This window comes from Scatophagus argus, chromosome 10 (assembly GCF_020382885.2).
Source record: "Scatophagus argus isolate fScaArg1 chromosome 10, fScaArg1.pri, whole genome shotgun sequence".
Classification (NCBI taxonomy): domain Eukaryota; kingdom Metazoa; phylum Chordata; class Actinopteri; family Scatophagidae; genus Scatophagus; species Scatophagus argus.
This window is the reverse complement of record NC_058502.1, coordinates 8863322-8887302: the sequence shown is the minus strand read 5'-3', so window position 1 is coordinate 8887302 and position 23981 is coordinate 8863322. Positions and strand designations below refer to the sequence as shown.

The 23981-nt window shown below is 41.8% G+C and overlaps 1 protein-coding gene across 4 annotated transcripts; it reads right to left on the bottom strand.

The window, feature by feature from the left end:
* Positions 1 to 2828: 2828 nt before the first annotated feature.
* On the bottom strand, positions 2829 to 22772 carry mgmt (O-6-methylguanine-DNA methyltransferase). Of its 4 annotated transcripts, none has more exons than XM_046401287.1 (5): positions 22615 to 22772; positions 19976 to 20124; positions 10967 to 11127; positions 6380 to 6519; positions 2829 to 3630 (listed from the first exon to the last, which is right to left on the bottom strand). In XM_046401287.1, exons 1-5 carry the CDS (start codon positions 22633 to 22635, stop codon positions 3502 to 3504), a joined length of 600 nt encoding a protein of 199 aa, XP_046257243.1. In that variant the 5' UTR covers positions 22636 to 22772; the 3' UTR covers positions 2829 to 3501. The 4 variants fall into 4 exon arrangements, with proteins under 4 accessions (XP_046257243.1, XP_046257244.1, XP_046257245.1 ...); XM_046401288.1 differs by having other exon boundaries at positions 19976 to 20121; positions 22615 to 22745; XM_046401289.1 differs by having other exon boundaries at positions 22602 to 22724.
* Between the last annotated feature and the right edge of the window lie 1209 nt (positions 22773 to 23981).

Genomic DNA, 23981 nt, shown 5'->3' with positions numbered 1-23981 from the left:
GCTGTCCATCAGCCGTTCCTAATTAGGGACCCCCAGCCCAACACTTGAGTTCATAAGGTTACAATGACACACCGATACGAGGTTACTAACGTGCACACACACTCGCATGCTGATACCTCTCAGGGTTTCTTTTACTTTCTCATTTAATCCTGCTGCATCTCATCACCACTGTCCTAAACTTGCTCATGTTGGGGAGGTTGGGGTGGGGGGGGGGTCTCTTTGTTCTAAAGAAACAAAACAAAAAGAAAGGCTCCATACGAATTCTCCATCCTCCCGCTTTGTCTCTCAAAACACAAAGATCATTACAAGAGCATCAAAGTATGCCATGTTTGAAATGATATTTCTCTTTGTAGTTGTGGCGTAGCGTGGAGTGTGTTGGTATTAGATGCTGCTGTGGCAGCTGTCGTGGCTGGCTGCTCGGTGCCTCGGTGTCAGGGCCTCCGAGGCCAGGCTGTCCCGGCAGACAGACAGAGGGGGAGGAAACCTGATAGTGCAGCCAAGCCCCAGTCTAATGTCTGTCTATCCAGCTATCTATCCCTGTGTCTATCTGTCTGACTGACTCTTGGACACTGCCTATCTGCATGCCGGATACTCCTCTGGCTTCGCAGCAGCAGTGCAAAGCTTGCAGCTGAGTTCCAAAAAGTTTTCACTCATTCTTTCTTTCTTTCGTTTTTTTTAAAGAAACTTCTGAGGAGGGATAAAAGCAGCTATTTATGAATCACTGATGTGGCTGCAGGATTAACTTCTGCAAGGCCCTCACCACTAAGCCTGCAACTTGTACCAAGGGGTGCAGGTTGTGATAACATTAGAATTATGAGCCGACATGTATGAAGAGCAAGAGATGGAAGCACAGAGCGTGTTTGAATTTGATGTGGGGGCAGAAAATTGTTCTATAATGAGGAGGGGTGCCAGGATATGAGATGGGAAGTGGGGAGTTGGAGACAGGATGTAAGTTATGAGAAGGAAACTAATGTTAGGCAATGCAGAGGTTGTTGTTGTTGTTGTGGCTGTATAAGCTAAAATGTATCTTACTACTATCGGCCATGATTAATACCGCCTGGCCAGGTCAAAACCCCGCACTGACGCTGCGAACGCCACCAACCATATCCTCGCTCTTTTGTTTTTTTTGGGGGGGGCTCGAATGAGTGTGTGTCCTATGCGAGAGAGAGAGAGTGTGTGTGTGTGTGTGTGAGGGGGTTAATAAATGTTGAATCAAACGCCGCACGAGACACTCACACTCCTTAAGGGTTGCCCATTAGCGGTGTGTGGGTGCATGGGGAGTTTATCAGTGTCTGGGTGATTTATGAAGTCAGACTCAATATCATCCACTTCACCCACACACATATGGACATACACATGTGCACACACATGTGATCTTTCTCTCTCTCACTCTCTCAAACACGCACACACTCATGCACGAGCACGCAGCACTCGTGTAGTCCTCCTCCTCTCTGAAATGGAGGCAGATATTAGGCCAAAATTAAAGGTTTCACAGAGATTAACAGTGCGGATGATGAGATCGTCTCAGCCTCTTTTAATCTAATTCCTTTTTATCTCGGAGCCAGCAAGATACGGAAGTGGTGCACATGGTGAAAATATGTCCACAAAATAATACAGACATAATAATAACACTGCTGCTAACACTGATAGACACTAAAATGTCATGAAAATGTAAAACTGGAGAAAATACAAGGTGGGAATTATTTTAAAGAGATTCCTTTGGTACCCAAGCTATTACAGCGTCAATTACTGGCAGCATGTCTGAAGCTTTGATGCTGGACTTGTTCTTTAACATCATCTAGAGAACTCTACAGACATCAATATCTCTGGTCGCTAAATTTGTAGCATTCCTTAGAATTTACTAAGCCACAAGCAAGAAAAAAAGGAGGGTGCTTACAGTGCACTTCAGAGTGCGCCTGGCTTAAATGGGACCCCTTGTGGCTGTGTCACAGCTCCCTTCGTTAGGGGGCTGACTGTAGCCTGTAGTCACCACAGGCATCATTAGCCCTCTGTGAAACCACAGACTGAGTCTCATTCTTCATCTGCCTGTCTGCTGCCTCAACATCTACGCCGCGATGGTGCTCCAACAGCAGAGTAAGTGAGTCCAGCAGCAAGGCAAGACAGCCGCACGGAGCCGATCGGATAAGAAATTCAGAAATGCAGCCAAGTTCAAATGTATTCAGTGAGTGGGCCACTTGAATTGGTTGTGCAAAGGTTAGAGCCGAGGTTATTTTTGTGGGGTGGATTATTAGGCTACCTGGGCTGAACAAAGGAGGAACTATGGGCAAGTAAGGGTCACTCTGGAGCTGAACTAGACAGTTAGGAGAATCACAAATGTAGCGAGGAGGGGGGAAATAAACTGTCACTGTTATGACAGATTATCGTGAAGAAATGTGGAGTATAAAAAGTATGGGACACATTCAATTAAAGCTAAACAGATTTTTCTAAACACACACCACCGCCGCTGACTTCTCCATGCGGTCTTCTTTTAAAGAAAGAATAATTCATCCCAGAGGGATTAAAAAAAGGCTGTGATGAAAATAAAATAACATATAAACATTTAAGTCAGAGATTAAATGTGCAAGATGAATTCAAGGTTGAAATGTTGATTTCTGTTTCCCGTTCTGCACTGCCCTCTAATGGAAAACACCACTCAGAAATAAAAAAGGGAGCTCTGACAGAGAGAAAGTGAGAGAGAGAGAGAGAGAGAGAGCTGCAGCAGCGAGGAAAGTAGACATAAAGCATAATTAATTATGAGCTGAACTGAGTGAACGCTACATGAAACCAATTTTAAAATTAAATACAATTAAAATGATGAAAAGGCAGGATTTGTCATTTTGAGATGTGTTTATTTAAACATGTCTAATGTAGCAAAAGCACGGTATATAATGCATAAGACATCTCCGCTCTAGGTGGATTATAAGGCGAGAGCAAACAATGAGATCTAAATGAAGACAAAACAAATGCTTCACTACAAAGCTTTGTAGCAGTAAAATTCAGAGCCTTTATCACTGGATGTTGAACAAAGCATTCACTTGGCAGGAAATTAAAAAACCAACGAGAGGTACAAAGACTAATTCTGCTTCGGAAAAAAACAACAACAACAACAATGCAAGAGACATATTTTTAAGGGAATAATAATTCTTTAGAAAAACCATTCCAGCACTATCTGGCAAACGCAACGGAGACCCACGGGAGCATATGTTTGTAATTCCTACTGTTCTCTGTTTAAGTTATTTTTGTACATTCTAATTCTGCAACAACTCTGTATCACATTAACAATGCAGCATCTCTATTCTTAGATTTAAAAAAAAAAAAAAAGGGAGAATAAACTGAAGATCTCCAAGTACATCCAGTTGTTCCACAGTGTGTGCCAAACACGCTAAACTTTATGGCCCTGTTTTGTGTTCTTAAAAAAAATATATATATATATACCGGCTTTGTGTGTGCGTGTGTCTGTGTGTGTGTACTTAATGAAGGACAGTTGGCCTCTGTCATGCTTTAGCCTTCCCCTCTCTGCCTCTCATGGGTGAGCAGCCATTGTTTGAGATGGTTGCCCTTGCCGCTCATGTACGGCCCACTCTGTCCACTGCTCAAAATGACTCGGTGGCAGGGGATGAGGAGAGGAACCTGGCACAGGCAGACAGAGCGAGCGAAAATTCAGCTCTGAGGAAATAAACATGTGAGCAAGTTTTGCAAATATTATACATTTTTGCACGCAAAAACAGAGAGTCGCATAAAAAAAAAATATTTGCTTCTGAGTTTTCTTTAAACGCTGTCTTTGGATTACAAATTCAGTAAGGAGGTTGCAAAAAGGATGTTTTCAGTATACAAGTTTTAATCTTTAAAAATATAAACATCTATGAAGGATCAGCACTGTTTCCACTTGATGCATTCGTAAAAAAGGAATACCTGAAAATATACAAATTGGAGCTTTAAAATTGACTGCTTTCTTATTCTAAGATTGACATTTACTATCACAGCAAGACAACAGTTGGAGGTGTTGATAATAGATATGTATTATGTATTAAAGAACTTCTGATTTACCGCATAAACGGCGGGACTTAAAAGTAACCAACGTGCAGAAAATATGAATCTGCACTTTCTTTTTGCTTTTTTATGTTCATGCGCTGCATGAAAACAAAGTGCCACACCAGAAGTGTCGGGTTTGATCCTGCACAAATCCACATTCAGGGTGATGGCTCAGTCTTTGGGTATAAATGTTTTTTACTCTTTAATAGTGTAAAGCAAAGAAGCAATCAAAAATTAATGGGCAAAAACACCAGCAGGATGAATATTCAATCGAGAGGGTGTCAACATTAAGATCTGATAACCCTGTGATCATTAAAAAGAGGAAGTCGCTCGAGCGTTTACTCTTGTTGCAGACGACTGCCAGGGGGGTCCCGAGTTCTTTGTAAACTAAATGGCTGGAGAAAGATTAAACAAGCAAGCCTAAAACACTTCGATCATTGTGAATTCAGAACAAGAAGAGTGGCAATGGTTAGAGTGAATCACAGCAATTATTTCTTTTAAAATATTCTTAATGTTGCCCTCATTCGGTTCTTGTTAGACCAAACAGAAATACATCACAGCCGCTGCTGCATTGTGACCGTGTTCCTCCAATTTAACCGAGTTATCCTGATTCGCTGGCTGCACCTCCAGCCTTTTATATAAAAGTTGGACATGCAGTGTGTTTCAGTTCAAATCCATCATTAAACCCGCTCCCATATCAACAGCAATAAAACTTTCCGAGCCCCAGATTAACCTTGCCGACAGAGAAATACTGCTCGAGTATTCCAATCAATACTGTTCCCCGGGTTTGGAGGGAGTGCAGGGTACCCTCAAGGCCTTCGGATCTGCCTCCTCGCTTGGGGGGGGAAAGAGCACTACACCAGGCTTATCAATACTCAAATCCTGGTGAAGAAGAAGTGCCACAGAGAGGTAAGGATCGATTGAGCACACTGAGCTTTTCACAGCTGAAGCCTGAGTGGAGCTGCGCTACTGACAAGTAATTGACACTGACAATCTGACTCTGGATCTGTATCAGGAGCTGAGGGCTCAGGCTCCCAGCCTCCCTGACGAAAGGAAAGAAATGTCTGTAAAACATGAGACTGAGCGGTATTGTACAGCCATCCAGAAGCAATGCCATTGGCTAATGGAACATATAAAGTATATAAAAAACACGAGTGTGTACTTTTAAGAACACAAATGCCATTTTTATGGTTTATTTGTATTTACTATGTGCTTGAAAATACTTCTTATAAATCACTTTGCTTCCTACTTTAATAACAAAAACAGCATCGGTGGAAAAGCCAGAACTGAGACGAGTTATTTCACAGCTCACATGAGGCAAAACATCTCACTGGCTGCATTTCTGTACAAGAAGTGTTTCTCTGGCTCACAGAGCACACCGGTGGTGCCCACAGCACTACATGGGCAGAGCTAAACGGGCTTTGATCAAAGGGTTTGATCAAAAGAAGACACACCACTTGCCCTCTAGCCCTCCATTTTGTACACAGTGGATTCATGGGCAAAACGATGCGGGCCAGGTTTCCTGCAAGAGTGTGAGATTTGCAACGAACATCTACAGTAAAGACTTGAGAGAACGGGAACAAAAGGTGTGGGCTTAAAATTGCGCTGTAGGTAGACTTTGACTCCTCAGCCGTTCACAGAGGGAGGCGTTGATTTCGCCCGTTGTCCGTATTCGAACACACCTACAGTTTAGATTACATATCCTGCATCTGGAGGATTTTCAAACAGTTTTTTTTTTTCTTTTTACTGGAAACCTCGTGGCATGCACAAGTACTTTTCCGTAGGTTGTGCCTCTTCAAGAAAAGGAAACAAAAGAGATGAAAACCATTCTATATACTCTCACTTTTTATATATTTTCATTACACGATTATATGATAATGTACCCACGTTACAGATAACACGTCATATCTAGTTTCTCAAATCAATTTGTCAATTTATTTATTCCAACATGTAAACATGATTACAACATAAGGCAAAAGATATTCCGTAAAAACACAGAAAAGCAAGAAATCCTGACATGTTAGAGGCTTTCACCAGATAATGATCACAGTTTCAGCTTTTAAAAGTCTCTAAAATGATTAACAGATTATTAAAACAGCTGCAGATTAATTTTTTCTGGAATCGTCAATTCAACTAATCATTTCAGCTGTTTATTCCGGACTGTAATTTTCCTTATTTACTACCCGTACAAATCTAATCAGCTTCTGACAACAGGCAGCTTCATTGTTTGCACACAACATGCACGTTCAGATGCAGAAATCATCAAAGTAAAAATGATTGGTTTCCCTTCCTGACGAAATAAAGTAAGTAAGAGAGAAGCCTGTCAATCAGCATCAGCCACACTCACCGGGTTCCTCCTCATGGCCCCTCCCACTGCTCGCACCGCTCTGGGGTTTCCCGCCATCTCAGCGAGCCGTTTGTATGAGACCGTCTCTGCAAACTTCACATCCCTCATAAGTACCTGCAGCACGCGGCTCGTGAACGTGTCTTTCCCACCAAGCAGAGGACAGAGAGGAAGAATGAGTGACAGAGCGGGAGAAGAGAGGAAAGAGAGAGTTCCTCATTTAATCAATCAAACTCCGGCAGCCGACCTGAACTGAGAGGCTGAAGACAACAAGACAACAGTTTAGCACAATGTAGATTTTGACTCCTCTGAAACGAAATGGCGTTTCTGAATTTAAAGCAAAACGTTGACACATGCAAACATTTTTCACGTGAAGCGTTTTCCATAATGTCCAACCACACGTTTGAAGCCCAATTCTTCCTCACAAGGCTCTGCATGACTCCCTCTTTTTCCTTTATGAGACTCATTAAACAACTGAATCCATCGACGTCCCTCCATTTGACCTTAGAACTAGTATCAACATTCTACAGAGGCAGATGTGAGAAAATTATTTCTATGGCAGAAAAATCTAGGTTATGCTTTGAAAGGTCACAGCTAAAATTAAAAAAGTTCGCTCCTTCATTTAAAAGGATTAAGAGAGGCCAAAAAGACTGCAAATCTGCTCCACATTTTTAATAATAATAATTTGAATGTTGCATACCATTTGTGGCAGTGGGATGACTTTGAGGTTAATCAGACCAATTTGTCCTTTTAATTGCTTTCTATTCAGAGTAGATTCATTATATCATCTTCACTTAAATGGCGGAATTCTTCAAATCATCCGCAGCTTAACCGACCACATTAACGGCTTTGATTTCATTAGCACTTTAGCGGTAGCATTATCTTTTTTTTCTGGATTACCAGGCAGTGACCGAGAGGCATGTTTGTCTAGCTCTGATTGCTGAAGAAAAAAGGGGAGAAAGTATTTGAAGCATCTCGAAACCTTAAGACACTGATGTACTGAGCGAACAACACTTTTTTTTTTTTTTTTTTGCACATAGAACAAGATGGGGAACAATGGTCTCGTTATCAAGAGGGGGTGACATTCTTCTAGTATATACATGTACTCAGTCATGAAAATTCAATTAGTGATCTCCCATTCTCTCTCATTTATATGGTCTAAGAGAGCACATGACAAGTGATCTATGAGAAATCCCTCTAAATTGGCATTGTGTGAAAACATGTCACACCCCTGTCTCTCTTCTACAGAGTGAACATCCTTTGCTCCCCAGGCTCCCTCGCTACCTTATAGTCACTCTCCGCTACACAAAGCCACGCGAACAAGGCAATTTGCCTAAACTGGGGGGAATAAGTGTAAAACCTAAAGGGGATATATTTGATTGATGCACACCCATGTGAGTTCTTTGTCTTGAACAAGGCCCGTAGGTACTGTTTAATAATTTTTCAGGTAATAATCACGCTGTCAACGAGATGACGGGCTCTTACGCAGACAGACTTAATGTTATGAGGAGATAAGATACACCCCTGAAATTTCTTTTATGCATTATTCTCCCTCATAAAGCTCGGATTTGGCCACATGATGTGCGCAGTACATATTGATATCGCTTTGTCACTGGTGGGTAGATGACAACTTGCCCAGACTACGGTTAGGACAAATCCCTGTTGATGCAAATGTTATTGACAAACAACCAAAGTCAGCGTCATGCCAGCAGACACTGCTGAGCGCTTTCGCCTACAAGCAGACCGAGCAACAAGCTACAGGGCTGTTTACACCTTTTATAAATCCTGAGCAGCTGTTTCTCCTGGAACGTTTCACATCTCCAACAGTTCCGGGCAAAAACAAGTGTGTGCGCTTTTATCTTGCTGCTACAGAGGTTAAAGAACTTTGCCCCCATCAGTGTTAGTGACAGAGACTTCATGCGGGTCACTCGAGGTGGCCAGCAATGATTTGGAGAGCAGTCCCCTAGCCCCATACTTCATAAAGAGCCTAATATGGTGTGTCTGGGGTCAGGACCCTCTTTAGATCGGGGCACAGTGATGTCAATTGTTTAAATAAAAGTTGAGAGGAACCACTTACATGTTTACAGACATCCCATAATTATGTCACAGGTCATTACCTACCACAAGGCCAGGTGATCGGGCCACTGCAGAGGCAGAGACAGACCGACCCAAAGTAAAATCAAACAGATTTAGTGATGGTGAAGGTACTGACATTTATAATTGATTGGCTCATAATTTTGTATATGGGAGCAATTTGAAAGAAAAAAAAAAAAACAGAAACAATAAACTGAATTCCATCAGCCCTGCTAATGATGGATTTGGAGAGATGGCTTTCAGCTGACAGTACACGTCTGTGACAATAAAAAGACAATAGTGGAAATGCAGCTACCTCATTATCCTTTGTGTCTAATGGGAGGGAAGACTTTGACTCCCAGTCAAAGTGTCTCTTGAGTCTTGAGGGATCCATACTTTTGAAGGCTGACGGGGTGCTGATGATTCTCTGATTATTCGATATTCTGAAAACGTTCATTTCCCTAATTCCTCTCCACATCACAGGGGCGAGTCCTGGTGAGTGTCTCATCTCACCCTGCGCTGTGCACAGGGGGAGGTTCAGGCTCCTGCAGGAACACAGTCATTTGGGCTTTGAAGAGCGCCCTTCCCCCCTTTGCCCCCCCCCTTTGCATATTCCCCGTGCCGCTTACCGAGACTAAGATCCTCTCGTCTGTTACATATGGATGTATAATTAATGAGATAAGAATATGCATCGTTTTAAGAACTCATGATGGTGTCTGTGTTTTTGTGAAGGGGGCGAATGCGAGCACATGCACGCACGCACACACACACACACGCAAACATACACAAGTTCCCCACACCGCACAGGCTCGCCATTCCTCTACCTCTGACGACCAAACTTGCGTGTGATGTTGCACATGACAATCAGTCAGACAGTACAGAAAACCGCACGGCGCGTCTCCTCTCATGTCACCTCTGTTGCTCAGGTATATCGTGACAGCTAATATGAAAAGTGGCTTGTTTTGTCAGAAATGTGTAAATAAACATGGCAACACTTCAAGTGAAGGTCACAACTCAATATTACATGACAAGTGCAGCGAGCGCGCTGTCGCGTTCAGGTTTTCCCACAAGATAACTGAGCAAACAAAAGTTGGTTGTCACAGATTGTAATGACCTGATTAAACTTGTATTTTTTTTTTTTTTTTCAGGCAGGCGAAGGCTGCTTGACTGGATCTGAGAAGGAATCTGTACAGCAGTGAGGCAAAAACTAATCCTTAATATTTGTGAATCAACAAGCAAAGAAAAAAAAAAGCAACAAAAAAAGGAAACCTTCTATTTTCCTCCCTCAAAAGACAAATACTCTTGATGCTCACATTTAACATTTTTATACTGGCATGGCCTGTGGTTCCGACTACTGAGAGCAATCCAAGCCTAAACCCTGTATTTACTGAGCCCCAAAACAACAGGCGAGGGAAAAAGGTGGAACACAGCACAATCACCTATTCAGATCAGGTACTAATGAAGAATTCCATCTATCCTGAAATTTAATTAAAACCCCAAAGACTTCAGATGAGATGCGATTTGAAAGAGCCTGGGGCTGGTACACAAGCACTTGGTGGCGAAGGGAATCACACTGAAAGTTGATATCGTAATTGGTCCTGATGTATTTCTGCATTGCCTTTGCGGGAGCGTGGGACTCATAGCTGTATACAGGGTCTCGACGGAGTACCTGCTCATTGAAAATGCCATCACTCAAGCACTGCAGATCTGCATGAAATTAGAGAGCGACTGAGGCCTGATTGCTGAGGAAGAGAGGCACAATTGTTAAATGCATATATTAGTTATATTTTTTTCACTGCGTAGGTGTGCATCTGGGTCTAAATGAGCGCTTGTGTAAAATCCTTAAGTTAAAATGCAATGAGCATCTCAGCGTGACAAAGAAATAGTCTCTAATTGTTTTGAAAACGGCACAAGCGCGATAAGTTTATGATTTCGAGTTGTCAGGCTGCGAGTATTGTTTTGTTTCCTCGAAACAAAAAACGCCAGGGATAATTAATTCCTCATTTTTATCCTCGGTGCCCTCAATCATTCACTCTGCAGCCACAGCTACCAGTTGAAAGGACGCTAATTGTCCGTTTTTTGGGGGTGCTTTCATTTTATTCGCCCTATGTGACTGGTCAAGCCAACAATAAGCTCATTGAAACTTTACCACCATTCACATGTTGTCATTGAAAAAAATAATAAAAAAAAAAGCTTCCTGTCTGAAAATGTCAAGAGTGGAATTCGATCAGTTTCAAAGAATGTGCCAAGAATCATGGAAAAGCTTGCCAAGACTAACACGCGTGGTAAGAGCTGCCACAGATTACTGAACCAAGTTACAGCTCTGTGTTCTGTTCTCTCTCCTTCACTCACCCACTCATTCGTTTTTCCTCTGCTCTCTCACTCTCTCTCTCTCTCTCAGCCATAAAATACTTCATTATAACACACTGAGCCAGTGAGTGTAAGTGATGTAACTGACAATTAAGAGTGAAAGCCTGATCCCAGTCATGGCTCTGCAAATATTTATCCATGACAGACCTCCTTGCAGGGTGGGGTGGTGAAAGGCAGGGAGCGGGAGACTCCCAGCGGTCTGCGGCTCGTTGAAGTACGCCTGAAGCCATTCAACGCAGCGCTGCAACTCGGGGCTCGTTTCTGCCGGGCTATCGTTGACCACACAGCTCAGGGGGGCCTTGCTGCTCCTGCGAGGGATACAAGGCAGGATGGGGAGTTGAGGTGCGGATCAGAGGAGCAATCATAATACCCGATTCTTGGTTGAACAGTGCTAAAATATGTCACAAGAGTATAATAACATGCCACGGGTGATACAGATGCAAGATGACATAATTTGAGGAGTGAAACTAAAGTTGCTCAATCAAGACGTGTTTAAAATCTAAAGTTATGCATTTGGGCTGCGAGGAATATCAGAGCAGTCAGAAAGTCAGAAAGAGGCTCCATTAAATATAAAGAGAGTAATTCAGACATTTGTTACCACATATATATATATTTATATGAAGTGCAGCGTGATAGAGTATGAAAGAAAACATTGTCGGGTCATAAGAAACAGCGCTAACGGTTTATTTCAAATGACTTTAAGGGAGCGGAACCAGCAAGGAAAAAAAAAAAACAAAAAAAGAGTTTTCAAAAGTCTTGCAGCTGTTACGTGAAAAAGTTAAGAGCACAGCGTTAACAACAGTTTCAACTCTGCTTGGGTCTGGTTTACAGTTCATGACAAGAATAAATGGATTTTTTGGCCAGAGCAGCGCTGGCCAAATGCACTTGGACGTGCATCTTAGCATGAGTAGATGCTTGGAGGAATTTGCCGATGGTTGAGTTGGCATCACTTAACAGCTGAATTTCTCTCCGCTGCTGACCACCCCCCAGGTCAATGCAAGCAGACTGACCCATATTTGACACTTAAAGACCCTACTGGGAAGGTCCTCTCTTAGCATGTGCATTACTGCAAAGTGGACCTCAAGCTGTGTTGTGGATCTAAAGCTGGCCGCCAATTCCATTAACTGGTGTACAGGACTTATAAATAAATAATATCACCATTTAAGTGCCCCCTTTTCAAAATTGGCTTATCCTGTATGGTATTAATAATAGACATTTACTTTGTTAAACACACAGACCGTCTCTCTCCTGCCTGCCGTAACAATGTGGCCCTTAAGTGTTTTTACACTTGTGCAGGTCACAGTTTGAGCAACGTTTTATATTGGACACGTGAAGCTGAGGTTTACTGGAGTGTTATGACTGAGCAGGTCAGTTTTCAGGGAGCTGCTCTGCCTGCTAGTTTGTGGCCGAGTGATGAAAATCTCCTGGGTGCCGTTTAACGGTGGGTGTAAATACAGTAAAATGTGTAAATACTCTCATTTCTAAATAAACCACACAGCAGTTTATAGTTGAGTGGTGAAAACTCGGAAACCCACCGGCGGGTCCTGTGCTGAGACCTGCTCAAACAATGGCCATGGCTCATGGCAATCTCTGTCGGCATGGGTGAGTGCCCAGCCAGCCCCTACTTGTCATTGTCTCTCCTTTCTACCCCCCCCCTTCCCCTCCCCTTCGTCCCCCCCCAGCTCTCCCTCCTCATTTCCCCCTCTCTATTTCTCTATCCTCCCACTCCAGCTCTTTTGGCTCCCCACCACCACCTACACCCCCCAGACACCCTCCCACCCACCCTCCCCCCACCTCTCGTTCTCTCGGCAAGGATCTTCAGGCCACTGTCCCCTCTCTACAACACCCCCCCCCCCTTCCGCCCCCAACACGCCTCCTCCCACCAACCACCACCACCACCTCCTCCTCTACCCCTCCACAGCCCCTCTTTCTCTCTGAGAGGATGTTCCAGCCGCTGCACACTGACAGCTCGGGGATATTGTGTGTGGAAATGTTCCTGTTGGACCCGCAGGCCCTTACAATCTACTGGACAAAGGCTAGAGCACCTTTGCTTAAGGCTTGGCACCTTTGACCTCCAGCTCACACTTCAGACTTGTCACCGTAGCTAATTTTCCTCTCCCCTCAGCCCTCCGTTATGGATGCGTCGGCTTTAAAGGTGTTTTGAGTGATACAACATTGACAGTAGTAAAAGTTAATGCAATGCAGTACATGTTATGGCTGGTAAACAACACCAAAATAAATAAATAAAAGTGGAACAACATCAGTCGGGCTGAAGTCTGTCACCTCTAGGTGCATTGGGGGATTGTTTTTAAAGAGCATGTGGGCAGTGGAGATGTAGCTGCGCTGGCAACATTTCCAGCCGCTTCAGTGAATCACAAATCAAGCAGCATCATATGATCTTTATAGAGACCAGACCAGCACATTACAAACTCTGCCCTTCAAATGAGAGATTAGAGATGTGTAATAAATGTCGGGCTAATTACAAAGAAACTCTCTAAGGAGTAGCAATCCTTATATTGTCTTTGAGTAACTGCCATCCTCTGTATAAAAACCAATAATTTTAATTATGAGTGATTAGAAATAGCATTTCAATAACTGTGTTTAACAAGTGTGTTTGAGTTCGAATAAACAATTCAAATTTGGTTAAAGCAAAATTGTTATTTATTATCTTTTGATGAGTTAAAATGCTTTTTCTTTTTCGATGTCCTTCAGGCGTTTACTATTTCATCACAGGTAAGGAAATAAGAAACTAATTCCAAACTAGCCAGGATGTGCAGCACTAAAAAGAATATTTCCCTTGATAGAAGATTGTGATTTGAGAAAATTTCTAATATTGTGCTCCTGTCACAATCAATTTCCAATTACCATAAATCATTGCTGTGTAAAGTGGGAGTCATTTGGAGTTCTACCTATTTTCCAACTCTAATATAAAGAATGAATTGAGCATTTATATAATGTTGGAGGTTATTTCATTCATCTGGAAGAAACAATCAAAGGGAAAAAAGGGGGGGAAAAAAAGAATAGCTGACATTAAATTTGTTAGTTTCCTCTCTATTCTGTATTCTGTATCTCTAGTTGCACAAGACTTCAAGTAAGACTTTTTCTATCAGCTGCAGACGTAAGAATGAAACAGGTTAACCACAGGATCTAATTGAAAGGAATCTGGCGAAGGGTGTAATGGTATATTGCACAAAAAGGGGAAAAACTCAGAACTCATGCCTCCATCCTGTGAAGCGTGATGGCGCTCATCCTGACTCGATCGGCTGTCACTTTTGACACAGCCTGCCAGAGTTCTCCTTCACCGATCATGGGTAACATGGCGGGTCAGAGGATGAAATAGAAAAGGCCAAGAGCAGTCCAATATTTTCCTCAGCCTTATAGCTGCAGATACTTAACTCAGAGACGTCAAAGACTCAAGAGAGCATGAAAAAAGCCTAAAATGACTGTCTAAAAAGGGAAAAAAATACAGCATGTCTCTATGAATGTCAAGATCCTGATGGTCTCTGAGCCAAAGGCTGTGATACAATTGTAAGCCACTTGCTCAATGCAGCTCGTTCAACCATTTGAAGATCATTCAGATCCCTATCTGGCTACTGCAGCACTAAAGTCGAGAGATTCTGGAGTGGCAAGCCATAAGGAACGCTTCCTGTTCTGTTCTGGGGCGCACGTTTTGTGCTCCGCTGTTTCAAAATAAAAACAACTGGGCTGTATAAACTGCTCTCTAGATATCCAACAACTCTTATTAGCGAATGTCCGCCGAAGAGGCCGCAACACTCAATCCAATACATAAAGGTGGTGGTAAAATACTGCAGAGTAGGCAACAAAGCACACAACAATTAGGTCTTCTCCCAACTGGCTAGCCACAGGAGTCAGTGAAGGCATGTATTACCAGAGCCTTAACTCTTACTCCATTATGTAGTGTATCCACACCCCAACGCAGCAATGTTTATCTACAACAGACTACTGAGCAGTTTCAAATAGTGTTTTTAGCCTCTATTCTCAAGTGCCACAGTAAGAGATTCCAATTACCCGAATGGTAAGGAGCCAGTGAGGGAGGCATAAAGTACATTAGGGATCCCCTGTAACTGCAGGGACCTTTTAGAGTCTCCACTGAAGAGGGCCAGGAGACTGGGGGGACAGTGACCCTGCATGGATAGCCTCTGTCAAAATTTGACCACGTCAAGCTCAAAGGCATTATGGGAATCTAGTGTCACCAAGTCCTAATTACTGTCTGTGTTCAGAGCAAATTACTGCCTTGTTCCTCTGATTAGCGAGGAGGCTAATCTTCACCTGTGTACGCCAGCACTGCTGAGGGCCCTTGAGTGTTAGCGCTTCGTCTTCTGTAATTTATTTTTAAATCAGTGCCCGCTCCCAGGAGTTTCGAGTGTTTTGTTGTGAACCGCTTACCATGATCCCCACCACCGCCCCCTCACCCCTAAATCCTTGACTAAATCCTTGTTTGGTGCCGCAGGAAGATAAGCAAGAACAACACTTGGGCATAATTGACTCGTACTCCTCTCCGAGATGTCAGAGCGGAATCATCTCTCTGCATATTGCTTTAGCATGTCACACACTGTACACTTCTGCATGTTGCAGATATCGAATCCAATCAAGTTCGAAAACAAACTAGCTCAACCCTCGTGCCGGAAAAAACTTCCCGGTCGACAGCAGGGAAAAAACAAACAAACAAACAAAAATAAACTAAAAATAAAAAATACCATAAAGTGCAGGAGCTGCTTTTAGCTGCATCTCTACAGCGAGAGCTAACTCTCACTCGGCTTCTGTCCTCACCCTGGAGGTCCTGCTTTGGAAACCACAACATTTGCAGATTTTCATCTGAGTGAATGTCAGTGTCTCGTCTGCGTGGGGCAGTTTACAGGTAGTGTGTTACACAGGTGTTGGTTTACACAGGAAATGGCACATGCAGCCTGATTGGGACGGTCCCGAGAGATGTAGGCATAAACATAGAGCACAGATGGGTCCAAGGGCCAGTGGGAGCAGCACCTTAATGAATACGCAGCTGAGTACTACACTTCACAACATGCAAAACAATATTCTAAGGCCGCAGTAAAAAATAGAACAAAAATCATCTGAATATCATTACACAATGAATTATTCATACCATTTCATACCGAGGGACTACGTCAGAAAGTCTCCCCACCCTGCTTTATTGATGATTTCATTCAATATCTCAGCGCATCACTGTTCGTATGACAAAGCAATTTAGTTACAGACGTAAGCAGTTTATTTGTGTCTATAACAGTTGTGTCTATATATGAAGGGTCATAATTATTTAAATTGCTTAAAATTATTTGATAGACTAAATATAAGAGAGGGAGAGAGAGAGAGAGAGAGAAAGAGACACAGAGAAAGGAAGAGAGAAAAATTATAATGGGGGGGGGGTAAGTTGTTGATATGGTTCCTGGTGTGTGAGCACATCATGTAAACAGGCCCCAAACAGGGAACACATTTACCATACTGCTATTCAGTGTGAACCAGGACATTGATTCACAACACTACATGAGTGTGAGAAAAACGATAAATGCATCACCTCAGATATTTCACACCAGCGTTGGTAGTGTGTAAAAGCTGTTGTGACAGCTTGGGTATTAGGGCTAGATAGATGGAAAATGTCTGGCTGCTTATGAATGCCAATGTGACTGGGGTGACGGGTTTGACACAAAAACACTCCACCTCAGAACAATTAGGCTGTTCTCAGGCCCCATCCAGTGTTGTCAGTGATAATGGAAAGCTGTGAGGATAACTGGTGATAAATAGACTTTAACACCCTCCTCCTTAAGACCAATGCAGTCCTGCAGTCCTCTCATATGCTTAACTAATCATGACCATGGCCGGCAAATTCATACAAAAGACTAATTACTGTTGTACTTCACTTCAGTCTCAAAGGCCTCTTATATAAGGACTTGGGGGTTCTCTTGCCTCTTTTCTCCTCTTGATGGGTATTTTTTTTACAAGTAGGCCTCATGCTAGACAAAAGCGTTTAAAAATTGGTGATTGCTTTCATCCGCTTTAATTACATTCAGAAATGGCATTTCTGCCACATAATACACCCCTATTGTTTCAGAATTATCTGGCTTGGGGAGTAAAATCTACAATATTTGACGATGCTCCCGAGCTAAATCGCCTCTTGAAATTGAAATATGCAGCCGAAATACAAAATAAAAAGCCAGCCTTTGCTGCTGATATACTGGAAGCTCCTTGGCTTTCTGCAGAATGCTATTATTATGCATATCCAGGTAGAAAGTTAATTAACCCAAAGCTTAAGCTAATTATGGTAGCAGAATGCTATCAACCAAACGCTTTCAGTCAGACAGCTGTCCAGAATTTCATTTGCTAATCATTTGTCTTTTGCCGGAGCATATGGTACATTTCCCCACTATCACAGCAACAACAAACAGATGAAAATCATTAACTAAAAACAATGTGCAATGTGAAAAATCAGACACAGATTTATAAGGCTTTGTGTCAGAGAAAAAAGCCGGATTTATGGCCTGGGAAATATAATGATAATTTTGGGCTTTTGCCACATAGGATTTTAGGCAGACCACGTGACGCAAGTGTGCTGGGAATTCAGATGCACAAATATATTGTTTATATCTATATGCAAATGAGACAGAATGTTTATCCGTGTTAAATTAATTACAATTTTCTATAGGAGCATATGCAAAGAGCTTGTTCGTAGCAATTTTTAGCTTCTAGCACATTTTGTGCCTGCTTTTTCAAACACAATATTTTTATGTTGTTAAAAGTAGAAATCCCTCAGCTCAGAATTAAATCAATTATTTTCCAAGAAATGCTTCATGCATTATTTTTTTCTTTTCTTTTCATAAAAACACATCATACTGGCTGTTAAGGGGTGATTGATATCAGCATTGCCTCGCGACATTATCAGGCAATAAAGGCTACTCAGGTTCTAATGCAACATGTCATACACAGGCTCCTGTAGTACATTTCTATTGAGGACCTCACAAGCTAAATTGCTTTTTTCCTGCTCCCCCACATCTCAGCCAGCTTGACAGACAAATTGATCAAAGCATTGTAAAATAATATGCTCACAAAATGTCTCGGGGCAGGAGTCCAGCCCTTTTTTCATTTTTCACCCTAATAAAAAAGTACTCTATGATTTCCTCTGTATTATGTGTCTGTGTGCTCTGTGTGAAAGAGGCAAGAAGCATCATATTTCAGATAATAGTAATCTCCTGTAAACAAAATGCGTATCATTTTTCTGTGAACACTGAGGCCATGCTAAAAACTAAAAGGGGGGAAAACTGGTTAACAGGGAGGCTGGTGCGTTGGGCCCCAACAGGGGTTGTTGAGATGTAATGAATTTGTTCATCTGATGGTGCCTTCAGGGCTGTCGTTAGACTGGCAGAGGAGGTTGATTTTAGGAAATGTTCCTAAGATCAGTTAGGAAGCAAAAGGGGCTTGAGACGTTTCTATTAGAAAGAGCTGACGGTCATGGTGTGTAAGCAATACTTCAAGGGCGTTTATGTAGCTATAATGGCATTTATCAATAACTATCTATCAATGCCACAAATGCTTTCTTTGCTGCTCTGGCTGCTCAGCACCAAACAACAGTGAATTCTGAAAAAAACATAGTGGAAAAACATGGAAAGCAAAGAGAACCATATGAGCCTTCAAAGATTTGATTTGTTCACAAATGTGTACTGTAGGTCTCCCTTTATGTTATGCATGGACGTTATCTATTTCCCTTATCCAAAATATGCTCTTAGAGATCATTTATCACACTGACTTCCTAAGCCAGTGCCACACCACATCCAAAGCTGGAAAGAGCCTTGTTTAGTATGTCATAAATAAATCAATGGAAATGGCTGATTTGAACTATTACTGCTACAGGCAGGCTTTTGTGAGATCTACATGTAAAGCCGGTTGCACAGATAAGCCTATATTTTGTCACTTTATCTCGCCTCCCTTAATGCCTGTTTACATTGCGTTACTCCATATATCTGAGGCGGCTCTAGTTCCCCTGTCCTATGACAATAACATCGTATTCAACTGGTCGTGATAAAATCTAAACATTTTCTTCAATGATTTCTTGCTCACACCTTTGAGAACATACAGACAGCGATGTGATCGAAGCTTCTCTTATGACCGACATAGCAAATGATATTAAACTGAGAAATGATCCAGTGATGCGAATCATTAAATTCATTTGCATATTCCTACTGAACCTTAACACACAAATTAAACCCTGTTCACAAGGAGACGGAGAAAGGTGCTTGCGCATGGTTACAGGACATCTTCCATAATCAAAATTCCATATTATTAATTTTCTCACTTCAACTCATTAACAACAAGTGGAATGTTTTAACTGCTTGATGAATTTTAGGAAATAGCAGACAGTCGGGAAGGAAACACATGTTGAGGTATAATATACAAGGTCATTAATGGGTTTCCATAAATTAGAATTTGAACATACATTTTCAAAAGGATAGCTTCCTATCTGGGTGCATTTGAAAATGGTTTAATTTCCCAAACCATTCAAGTTTATCAAATGCGAATCTGCGATACATGGATATTTAATTTCAATCTAATCAAAATTAATCTGAGATGTAGGATGTGGACCTGTAAAAATAAGGCATAAGTACTTATTAACGCGGAGTTTAATCAGTTTCAATCGCTTCAGTAAGACTGTCAACATTCTAACAATTTTGAGGGATGGGTAAGGCATGAAATGCAATCTCATATTATTTTTCTGAGTGTCGCTTGACACTCGAACTACCACATACAACTTGGAGGAAACATAAATAAACAGGAGTGAACAGTCCATGCTCCCTATGGCCTTTGCTGACCCTACAGACATCAGCTCTAATCAACTCCCTTGTGGGTAATAAACAAGTTATTTTTCTGAAATTTCAAATATACTGCAGGAAGAATCACAACCACATGCCATCAGAAATCTAATTTCAAGCCCAACTGTATTCTGGTGCCCCTCATATTTCTAGTGCCTGCTCATATTTGCCCAACTTTCTCCAGGATATTTCTTGTGGGATCTACAAAAATGCCCTGCTTCCAATGAGGAATGGTGGCACTCCATCACAGGAGTGGATTCTGTCCGCCTGTAAATTTCACACCTTTGTTTATCACGTCACCATCCCGGCTGTTGTACAGTACCTTTCAGCAGGTGCGACATCCATTAGGATCTGGATGGTGTGCACACCATTCTCACATCCACTGACTTGGATCGTCCCCAGGGGGCTCAGCAATGAGATGGTCTTCTGAGTGCACTGGCTCTCCCTCTGCTTCTTCATCTCGCTGCCCTGCTAAGGAAGCACAAATTACACTCCATTCATTGACATATTCATGTGGTAACTTTCACAATTTCCCACACATATTTGCATTGAATGATCTATTGAAAACCTAGCCAGCCACCAACGGATGATGACTTACATATCTGAACACCTAGCCTCCAAACAATGTCATGATGTGACTTGATCCCCACATTACTATCCAATATTTCTTTTGTGCATGGAAAAGAATACGCCTATCTAACCAATAAATCGCCCATTTTTTCCCCTCTTTCTGTTCTATATATCACATAAATGAGAAAAACAATGCAGTCTGTTCCCTTGTCTGGTGGGGGATTCCCAAGATAGCTCGACATTATTTTCAATCCGTCATTTTTGGTTGATGGTCGGGATGTTTTTCTAGCATTAAATTTGTTCCTTAGGGTGCAACTCCGATGGGATTCTGGTTTCCAGCCCTTAACAACAGCAAAAACGTGCAGCTTTTCTGACGACTGAGATGGATACTGGCAATAACCAGACAGCAGTTCCTTTTTTATTTTTACTTTGAGGGAAGGAGAGATGATTGACTATGTTATATGTGAGTTTTTGAGAGATGGGGGTTATAATAAATAAAGGTCACATTGATTGTAAGAGTTTCAAGAAGGAAACCTTTCCTTCCTGAAACCTTGATCTGAAAAGTGTCTAAAGGGTACAAACACAATCTCTCTGTCTGTGTGTGTATTTTTAGTAGTACATGTAATATACCTTCTGAATTTTAATTCATATGTTAAAACAATAATTGTAACTCACATTTAATCAACTAATCCTTTAGCTTACAAAGACATAAGGAAAAAGTAAAGTATTAAATCCTCAAATCTGAGAAGACGTAACCAGAGAATGACTGGAATACTGTCAAAAATGACTCAAACAAATAACTGATTATCAAAACTGTGACACGAATAATTTTCTGTCGATCAACTAAACGTTTAATGGACTGATCTTTGAAGTTGTAATTTACATCTAACAGACTTGTGACTTACTGATGGATAATCTTCTCTGCAGCACTGACCTTTTAAATCTAAAGAGCTTTTGTATTTATCAATAAGTCATATGGTTGTCAATAAGGCAAACACTACAGAAAGAAATTCAAAATGTACTTCAAACTTCTAACACTCACGAGATGCGATCTTTCATACTGCTACTGCAATCAAGCAACAAAAACAAACTAGAGCTGAAACAATTAATTAAATGGCAACTATTCTGACAATCATCTAATCCTATTGTCTATTTTCTTCCAGGAAAAATACAAAACACTGTCAAGTTCCAACTTTTCAAATGTGAGACATTTTCTTATTTCCTTCATCTTATGTGCTAGTAAACTGAATTTTGGGGGAACTCAGACTGTTGGTCAGGCAAACAAAAGCATCTGAAGGTGTCACCTTGAAATCTGGGACTTTGTTATTGACATTTAAACATTTTACAAAGCAAGTGATAATTAAAACAATCATTATTTGCCCCCCCCTAAAACAACTTTCTAAATAAAAAACAAAAATGTTCCACTGCTCAGTATAGTCTGTACTTTCAATTTAAGAACAGATGCGTTTATTTTCAGATTAAACAAAGGTTATGTGATAAAAAGTAGTCATGCATTTACAGTATTTCGTTTAGTCTTTCTGTTGCACACCCCCACCCCACCCCTTCACACACACCACCAACACCACCACATCTGTCATGGTATGCGATCACAAATGCGTCTGCTTCAACTTTCTTGTTTCTACTCTTGCAGCTCTCACTGTATTCATCGGGGGTTTGCCTGAACTGACAATAAAGGCGAGAAATTTCTGAGCCAAACAATGGTACAGTGCACTTTGGATAAGCGCTGAACACACTGCCTGCCATTTAGCAAGCTGGTAATAGACTCATGGATAGAATAATGGACTTTGGCAATAATGGCCTTGGCTAATAGTCCTCACTGATTAAAAATAATGCTATCATGTTTGTTTTGTGCCGTTTGGGGTGCAGCAGACTAGTTTTAGTGACTATTGAATGTTTGGATGTTTACCCAGCTCTTCACGGTGAGGAACAACAAACAATAAGCAGCTTGTGTTGTTAAAAATCACTGGCAGCACCCTCGTGCTCGTCAATCATTTGACTCGTTTCTCATTAGACTAGTTCCTGGTCAAACCTGCGTGGTTAATTGAGTAGAAAGCGCGCTGGTGTGAAAATGCAACATGTGCTGTACTTGTGCTATTTCAGATTAAGAAAATTCGCGTCGAAACGTTGGCGAAGATTGTCGCAATTGCTTGAGGATCTTGACGCGAAGTAAAAACACACATTTATAAATAAGTTTGCACTCAAAATGTCGAAAAAAATAAACAGGGAATCGTTAACGTGGGGGGCCTATGCTAACTTCCTCTATAGATAGCCCTCGGTAGCATGAGACAATAAGGATCATTTCTGAACTGCCGATAAAGTCGGACTTTGCCAGAGGAAGGTTAAAGCCGCATGCTAACCCCTGTGTCTTACAATGTCGCCTGTGGCATTCATTCGACGACTGTGCGATGTCCGCTTCTCCTCCCTCAGCAAAACAAGTATGTCAGAAAGTCTCTTCCTGTTTCTCCAGACTGCGTGGTCGAGCCCGCCAATCACAAGAGGCAAAAGTCCGCTCTCGCTCCCTAATTGGCCGGTATAAAGTCCTCGCTCCCCCCCTCCCACTTGCCAAGGACAGACACAGAAGGCTCGTCTAATCGGTCTCAAGTTGGGATTTGGGGTCCTTCAGGGGGTCCCCAGTACACCGAAGACTAGTAATAGTAGTGATTTAGATATTTGATTTGCTTGATGTTTTTTACAGCAGGAAAAATATACTGTAATGCACATTTTGAGCATTAATTTCAAACACTGTTATCTTTCTACTTATAGCTGAGACATTTATCCAAATCAGTGTCTCTTGCGACAGCTTCACAGTGAGGTCTTCAGGGTCCAAGGCATAATGTCTGCATATAAAGAACACCTGTGTGGCTTCAATAACCAATGACATCTTATGTATTACCTAGCTATAAAGTCAGCATGTTATTGTGAACAACACATGAGGCAGAGCACAGTTCTCTTATTAGGGTTTTGTGCAGTTTAAGGGAGAGGGAGTTGCCTTATGTTGCCTGTAGCGGTCATAGATTTAACTGAAGCATATATTTCCATCATTATGACCAAGTGTGTGGCATCCGTCATGTATTGTTTAAAAGTGTCTGTTGTCCTTTGCAGCTTTATTTTTATTTCTGCGGAGCCTTCAGCTCTCTGCATGCCTCCGTTTGGAATGTGTAGGCCGGCATGGGCCTGTGGCCCACACCCCATCTCAGCGGTGAGGGTGGGAGCGGGGGAGAAAACGCCACCCCTGCAGAGACCATTTTGAAATCTGTGAGGATTTCCGTGCCATCTGGACCCGCTGCCAGTCTGCCCCAGATAGTAAGGGTTGGCAACGGTACCCGACGGTGCAATATGGCTCTCTCTTTAATGAACTACTAACTGTCCCCCGTTTTAATTGATGTGACATTTGAGCCATTTATCTCTGACATTTCAATGAAGGATGATTCTCAGCCTTGCCATTTACTTTTTTGTGCTATTTTCTAAGAGTCATTTGCATTTTTCTGCTCTAAACCTGCTTTTTGTCTCTCATTAGCTAATTAGAGAGCAACATGCACAATTAATAAAAATGAACATAACCTAGTTTGATATAGGCTTGATGAGGGATAATCAGAAAATCACTGTTTTCTTAATATTCATCAAAAATGATGTGAAGGGCTACCTGTGGTAAAAGGTGACTTCGATAAAGCCTTGTAACCTTTACCCACATACCAACATGTAGCCTACAGTGTGGGACAACTTATGTTCGCAGCATG